Consider the following 27,671-nt stretch of genomic DNA (forward strand, 5'->3'; position numbering starts at 1 on the left):
GACTACAAAGTAAGCATTTTCGAGGGAAACTGGGACTACCCATTAAATGAGTAAAATTTTACTCATTTATGAGTAATTACAACTACAAAAACATGTAGTAAGTATTCTTTTTTGAATAACAAATACTCATTAATGGGTACTATTTTTACTCATTTAATGGGTAGTCCCAGTCTCCCTCGAAAATGCTTACTTTGTAGTGATTATGGGGTATTTTGCGGTGACGTGTATATCTATGTGCTTATTTTTGATGACAGCCAGTCCATTGAAGCAAATAAAAAAAACAATAAATAAAACGGGTACTTTTTACTCATTTACAGATATAACAAGATGATTAAAAACTACCCATTTTATGACGCTTTACTCGAATACTCATTAATGAGTAAAGTCGCTTTTACTCATTTCATGAGTTAAGCCACTTTTCTTCAAAATGAGTAAAATTTTACTCATTAATGGGACTTTAGAGTTAGCGTGTACCTAACATAAAAAAATGTATGAAATTAGATCTGTCAAAATTAGTTTGACAGAGTCACAGTTTGCGTGGGCGTACTTTCGTTCGCGTGTAAAGCGCTTTAGAAATTTTGTTTACAAATGCTTTTGTGCCGTTATCAAATGTGTGTGTGTTTCATCCTCTATCCACAGACAAACAGACATAACACTCGAAAATTGTTCATCGAACAAGCATTTAACGGACAATTTAAAAGTATCGTAGCTGGTAGTACCAACAATCAATACGAAACTAACGATTTTAAATTGGCTCACCACTTTAGTAGCCTATTGGTCCCAAGCAAACGATTAACGTACCCTATTCTAGTCGAAATTCTAGTACTACGCAATGTTTGTTTTGATTCGCTATGAAAGTTTGACAGATAAAATGAGGGGTTATTGGTTTTTCCTATATTTCGAGGGGTGATTCGACAAGCTTGGGACCGAAGATAGTACCAGAGGTGAGCCAAAAAGTTGAGCACGTTTCTTCGGGACCTACTTGTCTTAGAGTTACCTCTATGGTAGTACCACAAACGAAGTGACAGACGGCTAACTGGCGAAGAAATCAATTTAAATAATGTGGTTCACTGTAATAGAATTTTCTTGGAAGCTTGTGCCATTATCCATCCATTGGGTTAGTTTTTTGTTTTGATTTGAACAAAGTTGATTTTGTGTACAATGATTCTTTGACAGTGTGCAAAGAGTGCGTATCATTTTGTCATTTTTTTATGCATTTCGGTTTTGAGTAGAGTGAAAGAGATAGAACCAAAACATTCTAGTACATTTGGTGAAAATGCTAGTTCAATCCAGTAGTAGTGTTGCCATGTGGTTCAATCCAGTAGTAGTGGTGTTGCCATGTGGTACACTGAAAAATTGAAATAGTAGGTTAGTCACCAAAGTTTTTGAGCCGCTCCGTCTGTCACTTCGTTTGTGACTAAAGGGTGAAAAATAGAAAAGAAAAAAGGGTTACTCAGGCTCTGAACCATTTGGTGGATTATTTTAACTTTTGGTTAAAATTTGACAGATGGAAAGTTATCGATTAACCCTGCTATCCGAGCGTGGTTATTTCTGACATACAAGAAGTTAAATTTTGACGACCGTGGCTCGAAAACCGGTCGATCGACAGCACGGGGATTTTCGAACATAAGAAATAACTTTCGAAATGTCACTTTTAACTACGAGTTAAATTTAACTCGGCAAATGGTTCACAGCCTCAATAGCTTTCCATCTGTCAAATTTTAACCAAAAGTTTAAAAAAAATCGTTAAATGGTTCAGAGCCTAAGTCTCGGAAAATGTCTTGCTGAATCTCAGCAAACAAACGTCATGTCGGCAACACAAACTAAGGCTGTGAACCATTTGCCGAGTTAAATTTAACTCGTGGTTAAGAGTGACATTTCGAAAGTTATTTTCTATGTTCGAAAATCCCTGTGCTATCGATCGACCGGTTTTTGAGAAGAATTTAGGCTGTGAACTATTTGCCGAGTTAAATTTAACTCGTGGTTAAAAGTGACATTTCGAAAGTTATTCTTGATGTTCGAAAATCCCTGTGCTGTCGATCGACCGGTTTTCGAGAAGAACTCAGCCACGGTTGTCAACATTTAACTTCTTGTCTGTCAGAAATAACCACGCTTGGATAGCAGGGTTAATCGATAACTTTCCATCTGTCAAATTTTAACCAAAAGTTAAAATAATCCACCAAATACCAAATGGTTCAGGGCACAGAACAGAAGGAGAAGTGCAAACAAATCGGTGAATCAAAAAGTGTTCGTTTTTCTGCTCAACAAGCGATGTGTTGTGGTAGCGTTCCACACGGGCTTTCTATGTGCACTCACACTATTATTGATGTATCTACGTTACGGTCAGCCAACAGATGGAAATGATGTGAAAATGATAATGACGCCACAGACAAACAGACGTAACTCTTTGAAAAACTTGTTCTTGAAAACATAGTATCTCAAAACATATAACCTCAGTAGCGACATCTCTCTGGCTTCTCGCGGAAAACAAGCTTGTTCGCTAACTCGTAAACAATATTGCATAAAAGTTCTATAGAATATAAAGAAACGTCAAAGTGATTCGATGCCAGCGCTGCGGCGAGTAGTTCGCGGAACTGATAATATTCAAATCAACCGTTAAATACATGAACGAAGATACACAATGAAGAGTTACGTCTGTTTGTCTGTGATGACGTTTTGCAAGCTGTCAAATTGTATGGAATATTTTTTAGTACATCATCACTTTTGTGGTTTTGGATTTCAAACCTAGGTGTCGCATGCACTGGTGCAGTTTCGCGTAGATTAATCAATAGCATGCTGCCTATTGATGAATCTACGTTACGGTCGGCCAGCAGATGGAAATGATGTGAAAATGATAATGACGTTTTGCTATCTGTCAAATCGTATGGAATATTTTTTAGTACATCATCACTTTTGTGGTTTTGGATTTCAAACCTAGGTATCGCATGCACTGGTGCAGTTTCGCGTAGATTCATCAATCTCAACTGCAGGCAGAAGATGCCTTCTACCGCTAGGTGCGCTAGTGTTCGCAAATGACAAGTGGAGCCACTTTCTGATCCAAAGTTCCACTCCTGTGTTCAGAGCCTATATAAGCATTGATTTGTCTAATTCCCGAGCAAAGTCGGTTAACAAAATGAAAGCAAATCGATATTAAAGTTTGCAGTTCCTATCATAATGAAAACTAATTTTGATTTCAATTGCCGCGACAGAAGTCTGATATCATATTGTGCTTTCATTATGCAGTCAAGACTTTTTAAATAACTTAAGGTGATTCCCTGTAGCGTCCTTTTTCGTATTACACTTCGCAATTTCACATATTGCGAGGTGTTATGGAAAAATAGACTCTACAAGGAAAAACCTTAAACAACTTAACTTGAAGTTCTGCTGTTAACGTATTGTTTAAAATTTATTTTAAGTTCATGTTGTTGAACTAACGATTATTATTTTTTCAAATTTAACGGAATCCTTTTATGAAGAGCTTTGAGTGTGTTGGTTTATTTCCTTTAAATTCCGTTCTAATTGCTTATATTTTGACAGATACGCTACTATACTTGCAGACTTCATCAGTGCCAAGTACTCAAGTGGTGTTGAGTACTTGGCACTGACGAAGTCTGCAATTAGTAGACGAAATACGTGTATCTGTCAAAAGATAAGATATTCACCCCTATTCTGTATTTCGTTTCGAACGAAATTCTCATACAAAAAAAATATTTTTTTGTATGAGAATTTCGTTTGAAACGAAATACAGAATAGGGGTGATTATAACGGAATTTAAAGGAAATAAACCAACACACTCAAAGCTCTTCATAACGATTATTGTTTATTTGTTTTGTATAACACATTTGAGGTCATTCGTGTTTTGCTCGGGGTGAGATTTGAGCTCAAGTCTTTCATCATGAGAAGCATGGATGCTAACCATTTACGCCAGGCAAGTATTCAGTTAAACATGAATGCAAAATCAGTAATCAAATTCATTTCATTGATAGCAGGATTACTTTTCCGTTTGATTAAACAGTGTAACATTTTGCTCTCATTTTTGCTGTGTTAACCGTTAAGTCAACCAAAATGAGATCAACTGGAGTATTCAAAATAAGTTATATCATAACAGCAAATTTTGATTTCAATTTGATATTCAGCTTTGCTCGGGTATCGGTCCATTGCCTCGGCAAAATTTCAGTTTTTCATCTATTTTATACATTTAAATGTGCTATTCCACTAGATTTTTAGTACTATATTTTTTAAACATTTTAAAACAGCTTGGAGAAAAAGGGGTATAAGTGTACTTTCACCCCTTTCCTTCCAAGTGAAAATGAATTATTGGAATAGTGATTTTTTCATGTCTCTTAAAAAGCACTAAATGGTTAAATAAAAATGTGTATTTTTTACCACACATAAACACATGTTCAAAATTTACGTCAGTATCATTATCTCTTTTTTTCAACAATGTCACTTACACCCCTTTCCTTCTAGCTCCCTCAGTTGATTTTAATTTGGAACAAATAAAGCCATCACACGGTAACCTTACTTTTACTTTCTTTTCTTTTGTATCAAATAATGAAACAACCATTTATATAATATACGTAATTTATTCATTATTTAACCATAACATCTTAGTTTTACATAATCCGCAATAGTTTACGGTACATACATTTTTTAAGGAAAGCTTATTTTTCACAGAGCTCTTCCCAACCTATCCTTGATCGCTTTCTCTTTACTTTTTGTTTAACTTTTGCATTAAATTACGAAATGTTTGAGGGTGTTTTTTTTTATTCCACATTTTATTTATTTCCCTATTACATAATACAATTTCAGGTCGTTTAAATAATTTAGTTTCATTGATGACTACTACATGAACAGCTAGATCAAATTTTTAATTTACTTTAATGTTTACATAGTACTTTAACATGATTAATCACATACAGTTTAAAAAACAGATTCTGCGGAACGCGACAACTGTACCGGATGAGAGGGTGATCGTGCTAGACGTTTCTTAGGCAGTCGTTCAAGTAGTGCTAATAATTTTGCGAAATCTGGTCTGTCATCAGCCTGAAAAGCCCAACAAAACATCAAAATATCTTTGACGTCTCGTGAGGCTTGTAAATTTGCTAGCGTTTGCTTCATACCTCGCCCGACTTGCCAGATGACAGCCTCCGAAGGCTGAGATTTAAAAGGAAACTCTCCACATAACAGTTCATACCATACAGTTCCAAAAGCAAAGATGTCGGACGACTTAGAAAAAGGCAAATCTTCATCTACTGGACGATATGAGGTAAGTTTGCGCATTAATTCTGGGGCTAGATAACACAACCAACCGCTTGGTATTCCTAGACCTAACTCACAATACGATAATTTAGTGGCACTAAAGAGACCAAAATCGGTAATTATCACTTTCCCATTTTCTAAGAAGATATTTTTAGTTTTTAAATCTTTGTGAACTATGCCCCTTGCATGCAAATAGCCCATTCCTTGTGATATTTGTTGGGCAACAATAGTAGTACGATTTAAATTAAATTTATCCTTACGTATATGAATGTGTGTGAAGAGAGTGTTACCTTTACATAAGGATGTAACGATAGCCAACCTCGGTGGCTTCATACATGCTCCCATAAATAGGACAACATTTTCGTGACGAGTCTTTTTAAACGTTGCTACCTCAAGTTTGAATGCCTCAAGAGTTGTTTCATCAGCAACATAATCTTCTTTCAATAATTTTACTGCTACATCACCGTGCCATAGAGCACGATGCACCGTACCAAAACGACCGTTGCCAATTTTATCTAACAGTTTGAGATCATCGTAGGGAATATCCCATTCTTTAAGAGACAGACTATTCTGACGGGGCCAGTTGTCATTTTCTCTTTCTTCGGTTGAGTCCAGCCGGACCGGTGTACGCTCTGAAGAAGAATCAGTACTTGCTGTACTTGTAGAGCCAGTTTTATCACTTTCGTTGCTTTCATGCGATTCTGGCAACTTCGAAAGGTGTAGCTTAGGAATTTTGTTTGATTGGTTGAAGCCTTCAAAGCCTAGTGTTTTATTATTGTTATTATTAATCGGATGTGTTTCTAAGGTAATTTCATCTGGATCTGGAACATTGTTGAATAAACTACCACTAGATACTTCCGGAAAGTTGAATTGCGAATGTTTAGAAGCAGCCGGCGTTTGAGGTGGCAACGACAGAAGAGCCGGACTTGATGGAGATGAACTGTTACAGCTTGAACCACTACTGTCCGGTCCATGTATTCCATGCAATTGAACGCGGTTTCGATCTCTGGCATACATAACTCGACCTAGATTAGGTGAAACATTCGGCATTAGCGTATCTGACTGCAGACTTTTCTTGAACTCGTCTACAAATTCTTGAGGTAATCCACAAGAAGGAGGTACATTTGATTTACAATCCTTATGGCAGCGATATTTACATTCCGTACATTTGAATCCGAAAAACATCTGCTTATTGCATAAGTCACAAGTGCTTTTTGTAACTTTGAATTTTTTAGAAAAGCGATGTTGTATCATGTGCCCCATAACACGTGTTATGATTGGCGTGCACGGTGATTTTGGTGGTATAGATACGTTATGGAAAGAGGATATAATGTTATCCGTAGATTCATGGACATGCTGCAGATCAGGAGTAGGTTCAGTGTGGAGACGCGTACGACCACCAGATGGGATACTTCCATTGCCGGTTGAATGGGGTTGTACGCACGAAGTTAAATTGTTAGAATTTACCACATTTTGCTGATTGACAGACTCTATCATTTGTATAGGTTGGCTCGCAAAGAATTGGGATTCATGCGATTTGGATTTTGTAAGTGATGTGATTTGTTCGCTATTGGTATTTATTGTGGTGCTGATAGGGTTAATAAGATTGTTGTTTTGTGACACTTGATTATGTTGCGTTGGTGGTTGTTGATTCATTGTAGTGTGTCGTATGTAAGTCTGATGCTTCTTTTTAGGTGGGGGCGTAGTAGGAAAACCTTTTCTAGTTTGCCTCGATAGAGCTGAATTTGATGGAGATGTTGGTGGCGATGGTGATGGAGTAAGTGTAGATACAGATCCTTCTTCCGGAGACATGGTTTGGTTTGGATGAAGTAGCCTCCCTGATATAATATCTGGCGATGCCATTGCTGGTGCGTTTATTTCAACTGGACTGTGTACAACACCATTAAAGCGGTGATCTATTTGAGAGGATTTTGTGGTAACCCGTGGTAAAGAACGACTTATTCTTGGAGAAGAGCGGTATTGTGTTGAATGATGATCCCATGAGTCCCAGAACAAATCCAATGGTTCCTTAAGTTCACCGGATTGCAGCTGATCTCGACAACGTCTAAGATTACTCATTGCGTGGACTAGGCGACGCAGTTCCTCATCACGTGCATTTATGTTGTTCAGTAATATTTCACGTAGCTCTTTTTCGTTTTTGTCCAGTAGACGTTCTAGAGAATTAACTTTCTGTATCACAGCATTCAACGACGCCGAACTTAAACCTGAAAAAGAACGGAAATAGCACTTATTAGATTGATCAAATAATATAAGACATAATCATTAGGGTGGTTCAAAATATCAATTTTGGTCTACCAAGCTCAATCGATTTCAAATCAGGTCCTGATCATTCTCTTAAGGGCCTGTTCATAAACTGCGTAGACAGTTTTTTTTGGATTATTGACCCCCCTCCCCCTGCGTAGAAAATTGTCCATACAAAAAAATAAAATTTGTATGGGCCGTGGATATTGTCAACACCCCCCCATAAACTGTCTACGTAGTTTATGGACAGCCCCTAAAATTTAAGCTCATTTGGATGCCAACTCATACCTCCATACATTTTGTTCTCCGTCGATCTTGTTTTCTGTACTGAGTACCAATGCTACTGACGCCAGGGAGGCAGCTCCCACACCTGAACCCTACCTATCGACCCATCAACCCATAGACCGGGGACTTCGGGGACGTTATCAGAGTTTTTATGCCTCAGAAAATCCCAGCGCACCGACTGAGGTTGAACCTGTGCCTTTTGGGGAGATAGGCAATCACGCTTACCACTACACCACCGGCGTCGCTAAACCTCCATGCATAACAACAGGCTAACGTACCGCAATAATTAGACTTTTTTCTGTATATAGATATCAACTTTTCTATCATTTCACTCCTACACAGCAAAACATTAATTTTAATATTACATCCAAGAGGATGCACTTCAATCATGTCGAAGGTTGTTTTGATGCATCTCAGATGAATAAATTTATCAGGAAAAGTGAAAAAGTGTTCCGCTTCCTTCCCGCATTTTTTTTGTGTTATTTTATTTTTAAAACCTTACTCTAAATGGCTAACCTATTTTAACGTCGAGAAAAATGAATAACGTAAGTAATATCTAAAGTTTCAAGTATTTCCTAAAAGCGCATGTATTTCCTACAACAATATCTAGGGTCTTTGACAATCCCAGCCATAAGCGGCGCCGGTGGTGTAGTGGTAAGCGTGATTTTCTCTCACCCCAGCAGGCCTGTGTGGGCGTAATAGATTTTGTAAACAAACACTTCACTCCCCGATTTCTCGCGAATAAATGTTCAGCCTAGAAAACTAACAACACATTTCCGGAGAACTTTGAGATTTGGGCGTAATTGCTTTTGTAAATGTTTGGTAATGCGCAATACAGATCCCATTGAGATCACTAGCCTCTTCTCAGCAACTCCATCCCTACCTCCCCGTGGTACCGGCCGGAAACTGTGAGCAACCTTAGGGAAGATAGGGTAACCAACCCCGGTGGGAACTTTGGTCATAGGCTGACAGGGAAGGGTTCTCCAGGAGGAGCGGCTTACAACCGCGTCTGTTCCCCATGTTTGGGCGGCTGATCTACGTCCCAGTGCTAGTGAAGGACTCTAAGCACAACTGTGCACCCAGGTCCTCCGGAAAGTTAGGGGGTTGGTGTTAGGCCCTGCGAGCCAGCCGTAAAAAAAAACATTGCAACGGAAAATTTGCAACAGAGGAATACGAACCGAGACCAACGGCAACGACCCCAGCGACTAAATAGGACTTGTGATTGGAAACTCGGCACGTGGAACTGTCGATCTTTCAATTTCATCGGGAGCACCCGAATACTCGCCAATCTACTGAAGGACCGCGGATTCGGTATCGTAGCGCTGCAGGAGGTATGTTGGACAGGATCCATGGTGCGAACGTTTATAGGTAATCAAACCATCTACCAGAGTTGCGGCAACACACGCGAGCTGGGCACAGCTTCCATCGTGATGGGCGAAATGCAGAAGCGCGTGATCGGTTGGTGGCCGATCGACGAAAGAATGTGCAGGTTGAGGATCAAGGGCCGATTCTTCAACTTTAGCATAATCAACGTGCACAGGACAAGGGCGCATTTTACGCGCAGCTCGACCGCGAGAACGATCGCTGCCCAAGCCACGACGTCAAGATCATCATAGGAGACCTAAACGCTCAGGTAGGCCAGGAGGAGGAATTCAGACCGACGATTGGAAAATTTAGCGCCCACCAGCTGACGAACGGAAACGGCCTACCACTCATCGATATCGCCGCCTCCAAGAACATGGCCATACGTAGCACCTTCTACCAAAACAGCCTCCCCTATCGTTACACCTGGAGATCCCCACAGCAGACGGAATCGCAAATCGACCACGTTCTGATTGATGGACGGCACTTCTCCGACATTATCGACGTCAGGACTAATCGTGGCGCTAACATCGACTCTGACCACTACCTGGTGATGGTCAAACTGCGCCCAAAACTTTCCGTCATCAACAATGTACGGTACGGACGCCCACCACGGTACAGCCTAGAGCGACTGAAGCAACCGGAAAGACGGAAAGACAAGAAAACCGGAAACTTAGCATACGCGCAGAATCTCGAGGCAGCGTTGCCAGAGGAGGGCGAGCTCGATGTGCCGGAGTACAGTAAAAGCAGCCATCACCGACGCAGCCGAGAGCACCATCGGGTACGTGGAAAGAAGTCGACGGAATGAATGGTTCGACGAGGAATGCAGAGCGATTTTGGAGGATAAGAACGCATCGCGGGCGGTAATGCTGCAGCATGGAACCCAACAGAACGTGGAACGGTATAAACAGAAGCAGACCCGCATCTTTCGGGAGAAAAACGCCGCCTGGAAGAAGCGGAGTGCTAGGAAATGGAACTGCTGCGCCGTTCCTAAGAAACACAGAAGTTCTACCAGAAGCTGAACGCATCCCGCAACGGCTTCGTTCCGCGAGCCGAAATGTGCAAGGATAAGGACGGGAGCCTCTTGACGGACGGACGTGAGATGATTGAAAGATGGAAGCAGCACTTCGATGCGCACCTGAGTGGCGAGGAGAACGTAGGCACGGGAGACCAGCGCAATGGAGGAAACGACTACGTCAGTGCAGCAGAGGACGGAACCGACCCAACTCCCACGCTGAGGCAAGTTAAGGATGCCATTCAGTAGCTCAAAAACAACAAAGCAGCTGGTAAGGATGGTATCACAGCCGAACTCATCAAGATGGGCCCAGAAAAGTTGGCCACCTGCCTGCACCGGATGATAGTCAGGATCTGGGAAACATAACAGCTACCGGAGGAGTGGAAGGAGGGGGTAATCTGCCCCATTTACAAGAAAAGCGACCATTTGGAATGTGAGAATTTCAGAGCGATCACCATTTTGAATGCCGCCTACAAAGTGCTATCCCGCATAAACAATAACCATAAGAAGCGCCTAACCACCAATTCCGGATATCATCCCAACTTTATGTGGGATAGTCGTACCATCTATGATATCGTTAGAGTATGGTGCCCGTTTATTAAAGGTCGGACTGGTGGTGAGTGCGTCAAAAACAAAGTACATGGTAGTTGGCGGAACCGAACATGACAGGATTCGTCTAGGAAGTAATGTCACGATACCCGAGCAAAGCTAAAGATCAAATTGAAATCAAAATTTGCTGTTATGATGTAACTTATTTTGAATACTCCAGTTGATCTCATTTTGGTTGACTTAACGGTTAACACAGCAAAAATGAGAGCAAAATTTTACACTGTTGAAGCAAACGGAAAACTAATCCTGCTTTCAATGAAATCAATTTGATTACTGATTTTGCATTCATAATGTTTAACTGAATACGGGCCTGGAGTAAATGGTTACCATTCATGTTTCTCAAGCTGGGCTCCAATCTCACCCCGGGAAAGTCACGAATGACCTAAAATGTGTCAAACAAATCAAATAAACAATCATCATTAGTTCAACAACAGATGAATTTCAATTAAATTTTAAACAAGACGTAAACAGCAGAACTTCAAGTTAAGTTGCTTTCATTTAAAAAGTCTTGACTGCATAATGAAAGCACAATATGATATCAGACTTATGTCGTAACATTTGAAATCAAAATGAGTTTTCATTATGATAGGAACTGCACACTTTAATATCGATTTGCTTTCATTTTGTTAACCGACTTTGCTCGGGTAGACGGGGATACTTTTGAGGTAGTGGACGAATTCGTTTACCTTGGATCTGACGGCTGACAACAATGTGAGTCATGAAATACGAAGGCGCATCATCAGTGGAAGTCGTGCCTACTACGGGCTCCAGAAGAAACTACGGTCAAAAAAGATTCACCCCCGCACCAAATGTACCATGTACAGAACGCTAATAAGACCGGTGGTCCTCTATGGACACGAGACATGGACTATGCTCGAGGAGGACCTGCAAGCACTTGGAGTTTTCGAGCGACGTGTGCTAAGGACGATCTTCGGCGGTGTGCAGGAGAACGGTGAGTGGCGGCGAAGAATGAACCACGAGCTCGCTGCACTCTACGGCGAACCCAGCATCCAAAAGGTGGCCAAAGCCGGAAGGATGCGGTGGGCAGGGCATGTTGCAAGAATGCCGGACAACAAACCTGCGAAGTTGGTGTTCGCTACTGATCCGGTTGGCACAAGAAGGCGTGGAGCGCAGAGAGCACGATGGGCGGACCAGGTAGAGCGTGATCTAGCGAGCATTGGGCATGACCGAGGATGGAGAGCGGCAGCCGCAAACCGAGTATTGTGGCGTACTATTGTTGATTATGTCTTATCTTAAATGTGATGTTGTACAAATAAATGTATGTATGTATGCCTTCCTGGCACGTCGGTAGCATTGGTGCTCAGCACGGAAAACAAGATCGACGGAAAAAACAAACCAAAAGAAAAAAAAAAAAAACGCATACATGGATTTGTTATCAAGAAAACATAATTTGTTATCTTTTTAAAATCCTTCATATACCATTTAGATCTCATTTTTGTTATGATTACTGTTAACTCGACCACACGGTAGGCAAAATATGTTATCATGAACGCTTATATCAAAATATTAAACTTAGTTTTCATTTTGTTTTCATTCTCTGCTCGGTATACCAACTTTGTGACTAAAGGTTGACTATTCAAAGTGATTTTATTGAAGTTTGACTAAGTTTCATGATCGAAGATATCTTTTTTTTTTATAATGCATTTATTTTTCCAGGCTCATTTGCTGTAGCTTTGCGGAGCCGACGATAATATCTTAAAAAGTGAAAATTTTTAAATTATTTGTTTGATATAAAAATGTGTAAAGTCTACGGTATAACGTTTCTTATACTGTTCTTTAAATTTCATTCAAACATAATTTTCGTGTAGATTCCATAGATTGAGAGATAAAAATCAGAAAAGAGGCCGTTATAGCTAAAATTCACAAGACAACAGAGCCAATAAATGTTTCAATTAGATTGACAGAACATAATTGCATTGCTTTTTAATGACGACCGAGGATCTGCAATGTTTAAAATTAGGTCTACGTGGTTTATGGACAGCCCCCAGGCTGAACTGAATGTTGCGCCCAGCTTGTAAGTTACTCATAGATTTCGTTAGTTAAAGCTGCTGTGACTCGTGAACTACCTTGCGTCTTCATCGTTTCCATGCACGTGTGATTTTTTATTTAAAAAAAATTTATCTCCAAAACTACTTCTCCGACATCGCTAATTTTTTGATATGTTGTGTAAAATTAAATGATCTTTTAATTAAAATAAGAAGTTATTGAAGACCCTCGCAGTAAAAATCTAGAAAAAGCATTTGTAACGTATTTTTTTCCTTCAAAATCAAATATCTTTGAGTGTTTCTTAATTTTTCTTAAAACTACATTAAAAATCGGTCAAGAGATTCAGAAGTTAAGGAATTTTTGAAAAAAATAGATTTTTCAGTCCACCCTAACACGGAAATGGTCACCCTAATGGCGGAATAAAAAAAAAATTAAAGTCTAATATTTTTTGATAAGGAAGAACTATACCAATTTTCATGAAATTCTGAGACTCACTATATACAGCGTGTTTGGTTCCGGGTTTTACATATTTTCAGGGTAGATAGGGCTCCTAAAGTTATGAAAAAATCCCCATGAAACATAGGGTCGGAAATGACTGCTAAGTGAGTTATTCAACATTTTATATTTTTTTGTATTGCCAACTTTAGTTAGCTATATTTTTTTAATCTTTATGTGGTTTTCTGATTTCAACAAACCAAATGAAAGACTAAAGCCTGAGCTATCAATGCTCTTTGAAAAAGAACTCGATTAAAGTTAATTATCATACATTAAAATTGAAAAGTATGTTGAAAGTACCAAAAAAACTGGTGAAATTTCATACATTTTAGTGTTTTTATGTTGAAAATTTTCATTTCTGTTTATTTAGTTGTTCTACAAAACATTTTCCATGCAGTTCCCTAGATTTGTGCCTTTGGTAGTAACCTTGTAGGCTTTATGGTTTCATCGTAATTATTGATTTAAAACAGCCATAAAAACTTGTGACGTTTTCATAAAATGCGCTATAGTCACCCTATTCGTTCGTACGTTCGGCTGTTGCAGTGGACTACGCACATGAAAATTTGGTAGAATGTTATTGTAAATGTTTAGATACATTCTTAACTTTTGATTACCGCACATCTCCTGCGCCCAAAGAAAACATAACTGCGGAGATGGTTCGCGGTATCGAATATTGCTCAGTCTCAGCAGAAAACACAACGAGAGACACCGAATCGGCGAATTCTGAGTTCTTAAGGTGATACGATTCAGCGTCCACAGGCACTTTCACTGCCACTTCGAGTTTTCTAGGGAGTTAATCTCGGGCACTATTGCGATTTGAGGCACTAAATTATCAAAACAGTTTTGTTATTGTATGTTTACCGGTAGCAGATAATGGCCTCCTGGAAAAAGCAAAATGGAACCAGAGCCCGAAGTTCTGGATCGTATCACCTTAAAACAATTTCTATGTAAAGATCCCTTCAGACCGATCGCATTTGTCATAGTGGTCTTTGGTTTTTTGTCCATGATTCCGTTATAAAAAATCTGGGACTTTGAACAGTTATCTGAAGTCTATGACTTGGAAAATTGGTAACTACACTGCAATGCTCATTTCTGTGCAAACTTTGTAAACATATCAAACAGAAATGAATGAATAGTGTATTACTGAATTATAAGTGGGGATGTGTGGCATTCACTAGCCCGAGAATACCCTCCAGTTGCCAACCTCTTCACCAACCATACATCAGTACACACTTATCGAGTCAGTAATTTTTCCCGAGTTTTTGAATTGCGGAACTCTTCGGTAAAAATTAAAAAATCAGTGAAAAATTCAAAGTTGAGAAAATGTGTTACGAAAATTTACAGACTAACTTCTGTTAACCCCGTGTAATGATGAAAAATAAATTTTTTCGATTTTATCCAATCTTTACGAATAACAGTCATTTGAATTTTAACCGAGTCAGTAATCCAAAAATCCAGTAAAAATACTAACTCCTATCAAGGTTACTGAAATTCGCATCTTTTCTCTCATATTCGTTCATCGTGTGCGACGGTACTCGAAGCATCGGTAGCTCAGCAAAACTCTTGAATGATGTGGATGCCCACATAAAAGCAAATCGTAAAGAATGCTCGATGAGAGAGGAGTGTGAGTGTCGATGCACCACTCAAATCTTCGTGCAGCGTGCTCTTCTTCGGTTCATCGTTCGCATCGCGAGCGATGGAGAGCGTTCTTCGTATGCTTTAGTCTTCATGACGGACGATGCGAATGGTTTTTCGCATCATCGCGATGCTCATGCTTTGATCCTCATGAAGATGCGTTTAGTTTATTCTTCAACGCGAACGGGAATAGTTGATTCAACACGATGAGTCGTGAAGGCCGTGAATCGTTGTGGAAAAAAATTAGTGACGCGGTGGAAGAAGTGGCGGGAGCGTATAAAAAAAAAAATAAAATACAAGTGTCTGGTGGAAATCGATAACGATAAATGGTGTCCGTATGGAAAAGCAACGCTTATTCCCTCTAATTTCAAACGACATTTCCTCACAATCCACCCGGATGTGGCTCGATTGGGGCTTTCGCAAAGTGAACGTAGTGCTAGTGCAAGTGGGGATGGGCAACCGAGAAAGGAAGAGAGTTCTTCTTGGAACACTAATGTTGGTTGCTGAGAATAATTTGCCTTTTTGTTATCCGGAATGGAAGGCAATTAAATTATTGAATGAACCAACATGGGATGCAGTGAATTTAAAAATAACACGGAATACTCTGCCGCACCTCGTTAGTCGGGCAGCGGATATAATGCAAAAAGAACTTATCGGGCTACTCCGTAATAAGCTCATTTGCTTGAAAATGGACTCTGCAACGCGTCACGGCAAATCGGTTTTCGCGATAAACGTGACTGTACCCGACGATGAAGGAGACGTTCACATTTACCATCTTCGTAAGTAAATCATTATTAATGTATATAACTGAAAAAGAAAACATAAAATCGATTCCAAATGGTTATTGGGAAAGAAAACACAATATCCCACTGTTAATCCGCACTTAGTTAATCCAACGCCTCGATAATCCGACTACACGAAGGAATTGAAAAAGTACAGGACAATCTTCGTAGAAATGTAGTGCATGCCACATGAAAAGCATCCAACAAATGTTTAAAATTATTTATTCATTCTGATTGCAATTCAATTGAGTGACTGCTTATTTTTTAAGTTGATTAAACAACGCGAACTTCCAAATCACGCACTGAAGTTTTGTCTTAGCACTCACTTTAATCTTTTGTCATAATTCTAATTGTTCTCAAGCTATTGTACTTTTGAAAAATTATAATTTGACTATATTTTCTACCCTTCCCTTTCAATGAAAAAATATAATTTAAGCAAGCTACCAGACAACACTCTATACTGAGCAGTTCCACACAGATTCGCAAATCGTTTCGGATCGATGTTTTTGAAATATTATTTTAAACGCTGTCCAGATTGGAGAGTTATAACATGTTATAACGGTTGTCAAATAATTGCAACACAGAAACCACCCTCAAGATAGCGCTATAACATGTTATAACTCTGTAGTCTGAACGTACTATTACACAGTTGTTTGTTATTGTCCAACATGCCATTTTATGTATTTGGTTCCCTAGTTTTGTACACGACTCACACTTTGAAAGAGCTTATGCAAAAATGATACACATCAATAGAAAAATATATATCTCGTGAACGATTTGTTTGATCGAGATGGTGTGTTCGGAGAAGTTTTGCCTTTCAAGAAAAAATATACACTATTAAAAATTATTTGATTTTTTACAAAAAAAAAATCAAAATTATCAAACAAAATTAAAATTACCCAAATTGCATATTCTTCAAAAATTATTTTAATATAATACTATTGTAGTTCAGATAAAGCGCTACCTTGTGACAATGTGTATTTGCTGGGCAATTCATAAACAAAAAAGATATGAATTATTTAAAATATTAGTATTTTTCAGAATACTACCTACAGTTATCGAATATCTTTGAAATAGTGTTAATATTAAAAAACATTACAATTACAACAAATAAGGTCATACTGCTTAAATTGCCATTTTTTGCCCTTTTGAGATGTTATTCGCGAGTGTTCAAACTACACAGATTTTCAATCATACGCATGAGTTAAGATATAACTTATTATGAGTAAGAGACCGTATGGGAAAAGTGTATTTTTCTATTTGGCCCCATATACGACCAGCTAGTTTCGAAGACCACGGTGTTATAGAAAACAACCATAAGAAGTGTTTGACAGCCTTTTCGGGTCACCGTTAGTGCTGTAGCTACACAATAGGAACGAGCAAAACGGACAGGCCCCCGCCAGAATTGTCCAGGGAAACTGAAAAAAATTATGCAGCAAATAGAACAAGACATTCATTTGATAAAGGATCACTCTGTTTTAATGGTTTATTCTGAAATCCTGGGGTAAAAATTTGTTCCTATGGTATGGTTAATTTATTTTCCCGGTTCTCTCTCAGAATTCCCGGGTTTTCCCGGTTTTTCCCGGTTTTCCGGGTTACTTGTCAAATTCCCGGATATTACCCGGTATTCCCGGTTTTCCCGGTTTTCTGGCCACCCTGTCTAAAGCTAATCCCACACGTTTCAATATATTGACGCGAAAGGGAATTATTGACAATACTATTGATGATGTGAATACAGAAATATTGTCAATATCGATGTATTGACATCAATATCGAATGTATTGACAATACGATTATTGTCAATAAAAGCGATCGTGTAGGGTTCACTTAAGGCCGATAACAAAGTGAAAGCGAAGAGAAGTGAAGGAGCGAGAAAAGCGTACAAACGTATGGAAATTCCCATTATTGATATTATTCCTTATATTCGTTTCGACGCTTTGCTCGCCTCTTCGCTTCTCTTCGCTCTTACTATGTAATCGGTCTAACGGTGTTTTTCATTAATATTTGTGTAAATGAAACAAAAAATAGTTCCCCTTCCCTAATAAAAAATTACCATAAACGAACGATAATCCAAATGATGAACTATTCCACAAATGGTTTGGATGATACCCAGAACACGTCGTTAAGCAAATTAACCATAACATTTTTATTAGGGTTTGCACTAGTTCACGAAACCCACTTTCAAAATCAAGACACTCTTCAACGCCAGTAATCAGTTAATTCAAGCTGAACATTGCATTAGGTACTAAGTAACATTGACAGATTCTCTTCGTCGACTTTCTCTTTGTATTCCCACGGCCATGTAAAGACATTCCAAGGTAATTTCAGCACACCGACCACGCAGAAAAATTTACCGTCGAAACAAAAATATTTGAGGTAAATTTAAACGTAAACTCAGTTTGTTCTGGCCACAAACATAAACTAGGTTGATTTCAAACGTATTCTATGTTTGAATTCATTGATAATAATGTTTAAAACAAAAATAATGTTACGTTTATTTTAAAAATATTCGTGTTGAAAATAAACTTGAATATTTTTGATTTATTTGTAAACTATATGCGATCAAAAATTAATATGTTTATTTTAAACATGCTTTTCATGTTTAAAATAAACAACATATTTTGAAATTATTTTAGCCTTTGAAATAAATGGAAATTTCTGCTATTATGGAAAGTCTGTGGATGTTTGGATCCGGGGAGCCGTCGGGATGGGTGTCCGATCCGATCCAGTTCAGTAAAACCGGTGAAACTTTGTGATATTAGCGTCATTTTTCGTTTCTGACGCTGGTCCTCATACCGGCCTCTTTCTAAGTTTAGTGTTCGGGGATGATCTGTTTTTCTTTCGACGTCGGGTGAGGATGATATGGGGATCGGCATCAGAAACGACGGATTGACGTTAATATCAACAATCAATACGAAACTAACGATTTTAAATTGGCTCACCACTTTAGTAGCCTATTGGTCCTAAGCAAACGATTAACGTACCCTATTCTAGTCGAAATTCTAGTACTATGCTATGTTTGTTTTGATTCGCTATGAAAGTTTGACAGATAAAATGAGGGGTTATTGGTTTTTCCTATGTTTCGAGGGGTGATTCGACTAGCTTGGGACCGAAGATAGTACCAGAGCTGAGCCAAAAAGTTGAGTATGTTATTTCGGGACCTTCTGGTCTTAGAGTTACCTCTATGTTAATATTGTGATGTTGCACCGGTTTTGTCGAGCTTGGAACACTTGCTTGCGTTGGTTTCCGGACCCTCTACTTTGGTTTCGCCGCTTGCAGGCCGTTTTCGGTTAAGGTTCAATTTACTTTGATGCTTTTTGGAATATTTCAAAAGCAGTTTTTTCCGATGCATTATTTCAAATTGCAAAAAGCTCGCACTATTCGATTCCTTTTGATATTTCACACAAAATGACGCGAGCTTTTTGCAATCTGAAACAATGCGTCGGAAAAAACTGCTTTTAAAAATTTTCAAAAAGCATCAAAGTAAATTGAGCCTTAAGTTTGCCGAATGTAAACAAGAAGGAAAAAAGGACACGCTAAAAATTGATTACCCAGATTATGTATTGTTGAAATAAACATGCTTTTGAATTTAATTTAAACATACATATTTTTGTTGAAAACATATTTTTAATTTACTTTGAACTATTCATATTTTTATTTAATAAACATATAGTGGAATTTACGTATTCTCGTAAATCTAAGCAGCGTCTGCACTTCTACTAGCATTTTCTCAGCGTCACGCACATATATGATGTGTCTGTTTGTTTACATTCATCTGCTGCTTGCTTCTCTATCCATTCCAATCGACAGAATTTTTCAAAACGTGTTGAAAGCGTTTTTACAACGCTCCAAACTTCTCAGGTGAGTGTGACTATTGTCGGCAGTCTCTTTTTCTTCGGCAACCTTCCCATTAGAACTGCGTGTTATCCAGCTGTTCTATTATCGGCAACTCGAAATCAACCTCATTTTGTAGTGCGTATGCTTTATTTGAAGAAAAATGTAGCATTACTGGATTGCTCGATCGTTCAAATATAATCAGATTGAAGCTGAAAGGCTAAACAATCGTTTGGACACATTCAGGGAAGTGCGTTGATGGGAAAACATAGTGAAATTAACGTTTAAATTTTGGTTGCCGAAAACAGTCAATGGGTGCCGAAGCCAACATTTACCCTATATTTTTAACTTAAATGAACAAAATTTGGTTCCGTGAAGCTTTTATCTAGCATCTAATATGACAAACGCAACAAGAAACGGTTTTGTGCTCAAGTTATTAATGAAAGAGAAAGTTGATGAAGAGAATCGATCAATGTTACTTAGGATCTAATGCAATGTTCAGCTTGAATTGATTTCGTTAGCGAGCGCAGCGCAAATTAAAGAAACGACACAAGCAACCACATAAAGCTTCGTTCATGATAATAGCAATGATGCTCTTCATGAAGATGATCAATCCGGTATATTCTTCTACGAGTGGCATCGCTCGCGAAGAACGATTGCTGTGATCGTGTTGCTGGAAATTTGAGAGTGAGTGAGCCCATGCTCAATGGGTGCATGTGGTCACTCAGCGAATGAAGGGAAGGTGGGAGAAACAAAATAACACAAATTGCTTCGTCAACATAAGCGATCGCACACGAAGAATGAACTCCGAACGCATTGCTGCTGTTCTTCTACCGCGATAAGAAAATAGTCCGACCATCGCTTCAGTGCGATAATCAGTAACCTTGACTCCTATAAAAAAATCTAAGTGTGTATACAGAAGCAGCGGAGCTCCACACTCCTCCATCGAAACAGCACCGCAGCTGAGCTGCGAGTGCTATGAAATTAAAAGGACATCGACTTATTACCACTACCTACTCCTCTCCCTTCCGCTCTCAGAATTCGCCGATTCGGTGTCTCTCGTTGTGTTTTCTGCTGAGACTGAGCAATATTCGATACCGCGAAATATCTCCGCAGTTATGTTTTCTTTGGGCGCAGGAGATGTGCGGTAATCAAAAATTAAGAATGTAGCTCAACATTTACAATAACATTCTACTAAATTTTCATGAACGTAGTCCACTGCAACAGCCGAACGTACGAACGAATAGGGTAACCATAGCGCATTTTATGAAAACGTCATAAGTTTTTATAGCTGTTTTAAATCAATAATTACGAAGAAACCATAAAGCCTACAAGGTTACCAAAGGTACAAATCTAGGGAACTGCATAAAGAATGTTTTGTAGTACAACTAAACTAACAGTACTAACATACTTTTCAATTTTAATGTATGATAATTAACTTTAATCGAGTTATTTACTAAAAAGCATTGATAGCTAAGACTTTAATCTTTCATTTAGTATGTTGAAATCAGAAAACCACATTAAGATTAAAAAAATATAGCTAACCAAAGTTGGCAATAAAAAAAACATAGAATGTTGAATAACTCACTTAGCAGTCATTTTCGACCCTATGTTTCATGGGGATTATTTCATAACTTTAGGAGACCTATCTACTCTGAAATCATGTAAAAACCGGAACCAAACACCCTGTATGTACAGTTTCTTTAAAAAAAATTGTTTTATGTTAACTTTAAGGGTGGCCAAACATTTTTTTTACGAAAAGCTAGCTTGCTCATGCTAGAATGGATGATTAGGCTGTTGAACCTTGATAAGCACGCTAACTTGAAAGTAATGGGTAAACTGTTACCTATTTTGAAGAAAAAAGGCTAACTCATGAATGGGTAAATGGTTTTACCCATTCTATGAGTAACTGTTACCAATTATTTATATTGAATAAGTAACTGTTTATCATTAATGGGTAATGGAGGTAACTGGTGCTCATTAAATGGGTAAACAATTTACCTAAATTAATGAGTTAAGCCACTTTTCTTTAAAGTGGGTGAAATTTTACTCATTGATGTAAACTTTCAAGTTTACATGTGTCCAAGAAAACAAAAAAGTTTTGAAAACATTTTTGAAAATTGTTCTGAGACTTTTTTTTCTGAAAATTGAGGTGTGCCATCTCTAAACATTTTTTAAGAGAGTTTTCATGTATTATCGGTACATTTGAAAACCGGAAAACCCCACAGGCGACAATCGATTATCTTGTTCTGTACGTTAAACATAGTGTCGGGCATAGCAAGGGTGTAGTCAGGTTTCGAATTAGGTAGTGGTGTAGTGGTAAACGTGATTGCCTCTCACCCCAGCAGGCATGGGTTCAATCCCAGTCGGCGCCGCCGGGATGAGTTGATGGGTCGATAGCTAGGGTCCAGGTGTGGGAGCTGCTTCCCAGGCGTCGGTAGCATTGGTGCTCAGTACGGAAAACAAATCAAGGAAAAAAATTGTTTAACCGACTGAATTTTCAGTCATACTTCGGCATATGTCATCGGTATTTTATGAATTTGTTTGAAAATACAACATGTTTATAAATAATTTTCCAGGGTGCCCGAGCCTTGAAATTCATGATTTTTTTTGAAATTCACTCTACAGTATTGTTGGTATTTTAATGAAACCTCGCTCTTCAATTTATTCTAAGTATGTATAAAGTACTCTTGTTATATGTATTACATTTCTTTGGTAATTTCTTAAGATTTACCCATAAGAATTTTTCAGAAACCTTTTGAAATTCACCTCCGACCTGCTATTGAAGTTTGCTAATAATTATGTCGCTTTGATTTTCAGTCGTAAGCACAATAGCTATTGTTTCTAATAGCCAGGATTGCTTCGACTCACTCTGTTATTAAAAATGTGTTTTCGTATTTATGGAATTTCAATAGATTATTAGATGCTTTAACGACATGTTGTACCTACTTGATGAAAATTGTAGTTCCCTGGGCATTGGCATTGGCATGAAGATTGCTTAACTGCAACCAGGTTCCAGTTATTTTTAACGGATTATTTTGTATGGATAGCTAACGACTTTTTAATAATTATTGTAGCACTGCAAAAACTACTTTGTCCACGATGATGATGGATTTTTTAAATTTGATTTAATAGTAGTAGTAAAAAAAAGTAGTCTACAAAGGTTTGAGCCTCGCGCGCGTATTACGGATACAGAGGACTGAATTTAACATTTGAAAAAAAAATGCAATTTTGAAGCTTATTTGGAAGATACCTTGAGTTAGTAGTAAGTTTTCTGGCAAATGTTGGGGGTTCGTGAGCATTCCTGACATTGCTGAAAATTATGATAGCATCAGATTGCGGGGTTGCTAGTGTAATAGGATGCTTTGTTGATTGTTCATTAACTCTTGATTACTTGTAATACTTATGAATATTTTAGGTGGACAAAAAGGCGAACTAAGACGTGGACGCCTAAGCTTTTTCACATTTATATCGCTATGAAGCAACTGTAAACTCTAGAGGGAATTTATATCTGTAAATGTAACAAGTTAATTTTTTTTGCTAACCTGGTTAAAATGTTTACATTTAATTATCTTAAAGATAAATCGTCCAGCTCAAACCTTTGTAGGGGTAAGAGGTGGGACCATCATCATCATCATCATCATCATCAACTAGTGATGCCAATTGTGATGTAGCGGACGAAGTTTTTTTTTTAATTTAACTACAAATCAAAATTAAATAATTGTGTAGTTTAGAATTATTTTTCCAAATAATTAAGTCTAATGGCTGCAAAAATATATATATTTTTTTTATTGTTTATTTGGTTCAACACTTTTGGAATGCGACATCACACAGGTGCTACCTTTGAATTTGGCTTTATCGAGTGGCGATTTTCTTTTCTTTAGATCAAGACGATGAAGTTTTGAAGAAGACAACGGTCATAAATCACAGGGAAGAAAAAAGTTGGTCGCCGTATTACACCTGGAAAACTAGTGTGATCGGGCCATTCCTTGAATTTCTGGAAAGAGCTCGTAAATAACAGAAAACAGTTTCAAAACGTCACCAACAACGCCACTACAATGGTTCAATCTATGTACGAAGCGAGCGATGGAACAATATCAGACGATAGCAGCAGCGATGACATTTACCCAACGAAATCGAGGAAATAAACGCCATGCAGGGATTTTCATCGGACTCATCGTCAGACCTATAGAGGGCGGCATCACCAAGAGCGCCAACAACAACATCACGGTAAAGTCAGGCATCAAAAAAAAAACAATCAGGTAATTTCTTACTAATTTTACCTATACTTTACTTATACTCGCATTAACCACCTTAAGTTACAGCTATTTATGAATCGACACAAACCCCCCTCCTTTTTTTGTTAATTCGTTTATTTGTACAGGCTCAGTCGAATAAACTTTACAAAGCCGATACATTCTTTTTCTTCTACGATAAGAATCTTAAAACTAGAGTTAAGGGGGTTTAACCGATTACTCGCGGTCGTCTCGATGTTAGGGAGTTTTAGAATTTAAGGATGGGGAAAGTTTGAGAGGATTACGAATTTCATTTGTTTTAATATGGTAACTATTTCTAAAAAACCCTTACTTAAATCTAAAGAATTGATTATTTCAACATGAGATGAACATGAATACTACATAAGGATGTATACACACACACACTCTTTCTCGCAAACACATTAATCCTGACAAACATACCAAATTAATTAAGAAAACAAACTATCTACAACCTAAGGTTAATGAATTTAAAAAATTCATATATGAGTTTCATATATTCCAAATCGCACTCAGCCAAGATATCTCGAACCGGAACATTGGGTTGTCTACCTCGAGCCCGAAGGGAATCATACAAATGTGATCTAACTCCACGATACTCCGCACAAGAAACCCCCTCCCTTGTATCTTCCCTTATGGCAGCTAATACATTAATGTTGAGATGGGGTCTGGCCGATACGTTACCCTACCGGTGATGTTACTATGGCTCGCCCTGTTTCACATTCCTGGATTACACAGAACCTATTTAACCTGCTGGTAAAGATGCTGTGATGCCAACCCCTGTCTAGTGGTATATCATGTACGGTGCATAAAAGTATCGGAGACCTGACCCTTGACCCCCTTCTATACTACACAGTCACAATTACAATCACTTGATGTAAATTGTAGTTACAAGAAGAGATCGAAAAATATGTGGACCCAAAAAAACTGTCAATTTTGTTTTCAGAGAGTCACAATCAGTCTTGTAAGCGGTCACCGTGGTCGACACATTTTCGGGGATATTCGACTGCCTTTGCTTCCGACAATTGCAAAACAAACTATCAAATTACAGCACCAAACTAAAATGTCATATGACAGGCTCTGTCATACGACACTGCCGCCAAAGACCGTCACAAGTGTATGTATTTTTGTTTTTTTTTTCATAATAATAGCTGCTGATGTTGTGCTTGTGTGAATTCTGAAAATAGCAAGCAACGATGTCCTAGTAATAACATTTCCGATCATAAATGGTTTAATTTACACCAAATTGAGGAATTAGAACAAAATCACACATGATAGTTTTTGATAATTTTCTTTTTGCTCGAATGTTGTTCTACCGTTTGTTTTGTGTATGAAAGACGACGGTAGAATATGAGAGTACGAAAAAAACGGACTGTCACGCAGGCTTGCTTCCACTCACTTGCTATAAAACAATGCATTTCGGAATTATGGAATCATTAGATGTTATAATAATAATCAGTAGTTGTAAGTTACAAGAAAAGGTTGTAAAGTATGTGTTTGACACATACAACCTTTCAATATTGCTTCCAGAGCCTCACAATAAGCGATTTTATGATTCGTGAGCGCTCACTCTGAGTGAACACTCACGAATCATAAGAACGCTGATTGTGACACTCTGAAAGCGAGATTGATAGGTTTTGTATGTCAAACACATACTTTTCAACCTCTTCTTGCAACTAACAAGTTCAAAATATTAATACGGCATCCAATGATTCCATAATTCTGCATCACATTTTTATAGCGAATTGGAAGCAACATTGCTAACAGCCTAATCTAGCATCACAGAACATTTAATTATATATATATAGTGCTTATCTTGCCCCGTCTGCCCCTATTGGGAGTAGAAATCAGCGTCGGTGGTTAAAAGAGTCTATAGTCCCAGCAATATATATTATACGCTTTTCCATGAAAGCGTAATGCAAATTATTCAAATAGTTTTAACCCAAAACAAATAGCAGTAGGTATTTAATATCACAAGACATGTTCATCGGAATTCATCGACTAGATATGGCTATTCGAGATATGTTCCCTAAGCTACTGGGGTTTTAGTACTTACCAACTACGCGAAGCCACTGCCTGAGTTCATTGCCATTGGCCGGTAGACCGCGGATCAGAGAACGTTCCGAGATTTTTGCCTTTCTTAAGATTAGCTCCGAAAACATTTTTATCAGCTTCGTTTCTAGAGTTCGTATTTCTTGTTGTGTGAGTTCAGCGCTGGTTGCACATTGAGTTCTTAAGCCTTCCAAACGATCGGCAGAAATATCTATCATGCTTTGAATTACATCGATACCTTTGCGTATGTTCACTTCCGAATCGCTGTTTAAATTTTGATCACTGTTCACTGTAGCCATTGTCATTAATATTTTTCCTGGTGAAACGCCAAAGCGTTCGAATCAAAATCAATATTACACTGCCTTTTCCAGCATATGCATTCATAACAGCATGTGCACTCAACTTAGATGCTTTCCTTCATTGTCACTATTTGTTTTGCTGATTTTATTTTATTTCATTTGAACATTAAGTAGTAAAAATCAATATTTTTCTCTCTAGAACTGCATTTAAATCACTGTTTTATAATTGTCTGCTATATAGAGATTATGCCATTAGTCAATGAACAACACTGTAGCCTTTCGATATGTTTTAAAAACAATATTTACGCTCTTGTGTCGTCTTGTTATCTTGTTAAAAGCGCACGACATCAAGTCGATGTTTCAAGTTGTTTGTAGTATTAAGAATATAAATTAAAAAGCGGCATTATATGTTGACATTTACTCGAACTATAAACGCAAAGGGTCTGTTGATAAAATAATCAGTCAGATGAAAGTTTACACTCAAAATTATTACTAATCAACATAGTGTTTCGCGAAAACCCATTAATGGATATAAAAATACCCATTTCCGCTAAAAGTGCCCCTCCTCATTTAATTGGTAAACTATGGTTTACTCATTAATTTGTAAATGGGTGGTCTGTAAATAAATGGGTGTTTCTTACCCATTTTCTTAAATTGTGTTTTCCGTAAAATGGGTGAAAAAAATACTTATTTTTTCAAATGGGGGATGCAAGCGCTTGGTTATTTGTCCTCATTGATATAAAAACGAGGAGCACGCACTAGGTTGGTTGGTTGGTTGTGTTTATAGACGAGTGCACGGATGGATTTGAGTTCACTCACTCGACAAAAAGTGACACAACAGCGGGGCCCTGTTTACTAAAAAGAACAGCGGGGGCAGCGTTGCCAGAATGTTTTAAAGCTTATCGGTATCAAAGATTTAAAAAAAATCGGTATTTATCGGTATTCACTATTTTAATTAATTTTAAAGTTTTGCCGTTTTTGAAGGCGAAGTTTTTTATCTTTTGGACTATGATTGGAAAATTCCGGAAGAAAACTCCGGGGAATGTTTGAATTAGCTTCTGGAAGAAGCTGAAAACAACATCCAAAGAAAGGAGAAAGAAGCTCTCCTGGAGGAAATTTTAGGAAAGTTCTGAGAGAAGTCGGAAAATCATCTGCGAAACTTCCAAGACATAAATTGAGAAACTTCTGGCAAAAACTTAAAGAAACATTCAGAAAAATTGGGATTTCACAGTCAAAGGAAAGCAGAAAAGTTTCGGAAATCGGAAATAAATTCCAGAAGTAGCCATTGACAGGGGAAGCCAGAATGAGCTCGGAAAAACCTTCCAATAGAAGTAAAAACCAACTGGACAAAATTCCAGAACAAGACGAAAGAAATTTCTGGGAGAAGTTAAATTGAACTTCCTGGAGAAGACGGAAGAAACTTCCTAAGGTAGATTGGAAAAAAAAATTCTGGAGGAAGTCGGAAGCCAGAGCGCTAACGGAACAGTCGAAAGAAACA

At 38.1% G+C, this 27,671-nt stretch overlaps 1 protein-coding gene across 1 annotated transcript; it reads right to left on the reverse strand.

The window, feature by feature from the left end:
• Window positions 1–4,562: 4,562 nt before the first annotated feature.
• On the reverse strand, window positions 4,563–26,396 carry ksr (kinase suppressor of ras). The gene is made up of 2 exons (XM_065229775.1): window positions 25,879–26,396; window positions 4,563–7,487 (listed from the first exon to the last, which is right to left on the reverse strand). The coding sequence occupies exons 1-2, from the start codon at window positions 26,177–26,179 to the stop codon at window positions 4,924–4,926; spliced, it is 2,865 nt and encodes a 954-aa protein (XP_065085847.1). The 5' UTR covers window positions 26,180–26,396; the 3' UTR covers window positions 4,563–4,923.
• Between the last annotated feature and the right edge of the window lie 1,275 nt (window positions 26,397–27,671).

Source organism: Ochlerotatus camptorhynchus, unplaced genomic scaffold (genome assembly GCF_037179485.1).
Source record: "Ochlerotatus camptorhynchus isolate MF236.1 unplaced genomic scaffold, CSIRO-AGI_Acam_v1.1 ptg000322l, whole genome shotgun sequence".
NCBI lineage: Eukaryota > Metazoa > Arthropoda > Insecta > Diptera > Culicidae > Ochlerotatus > Ochlerotatus camptorhynchus.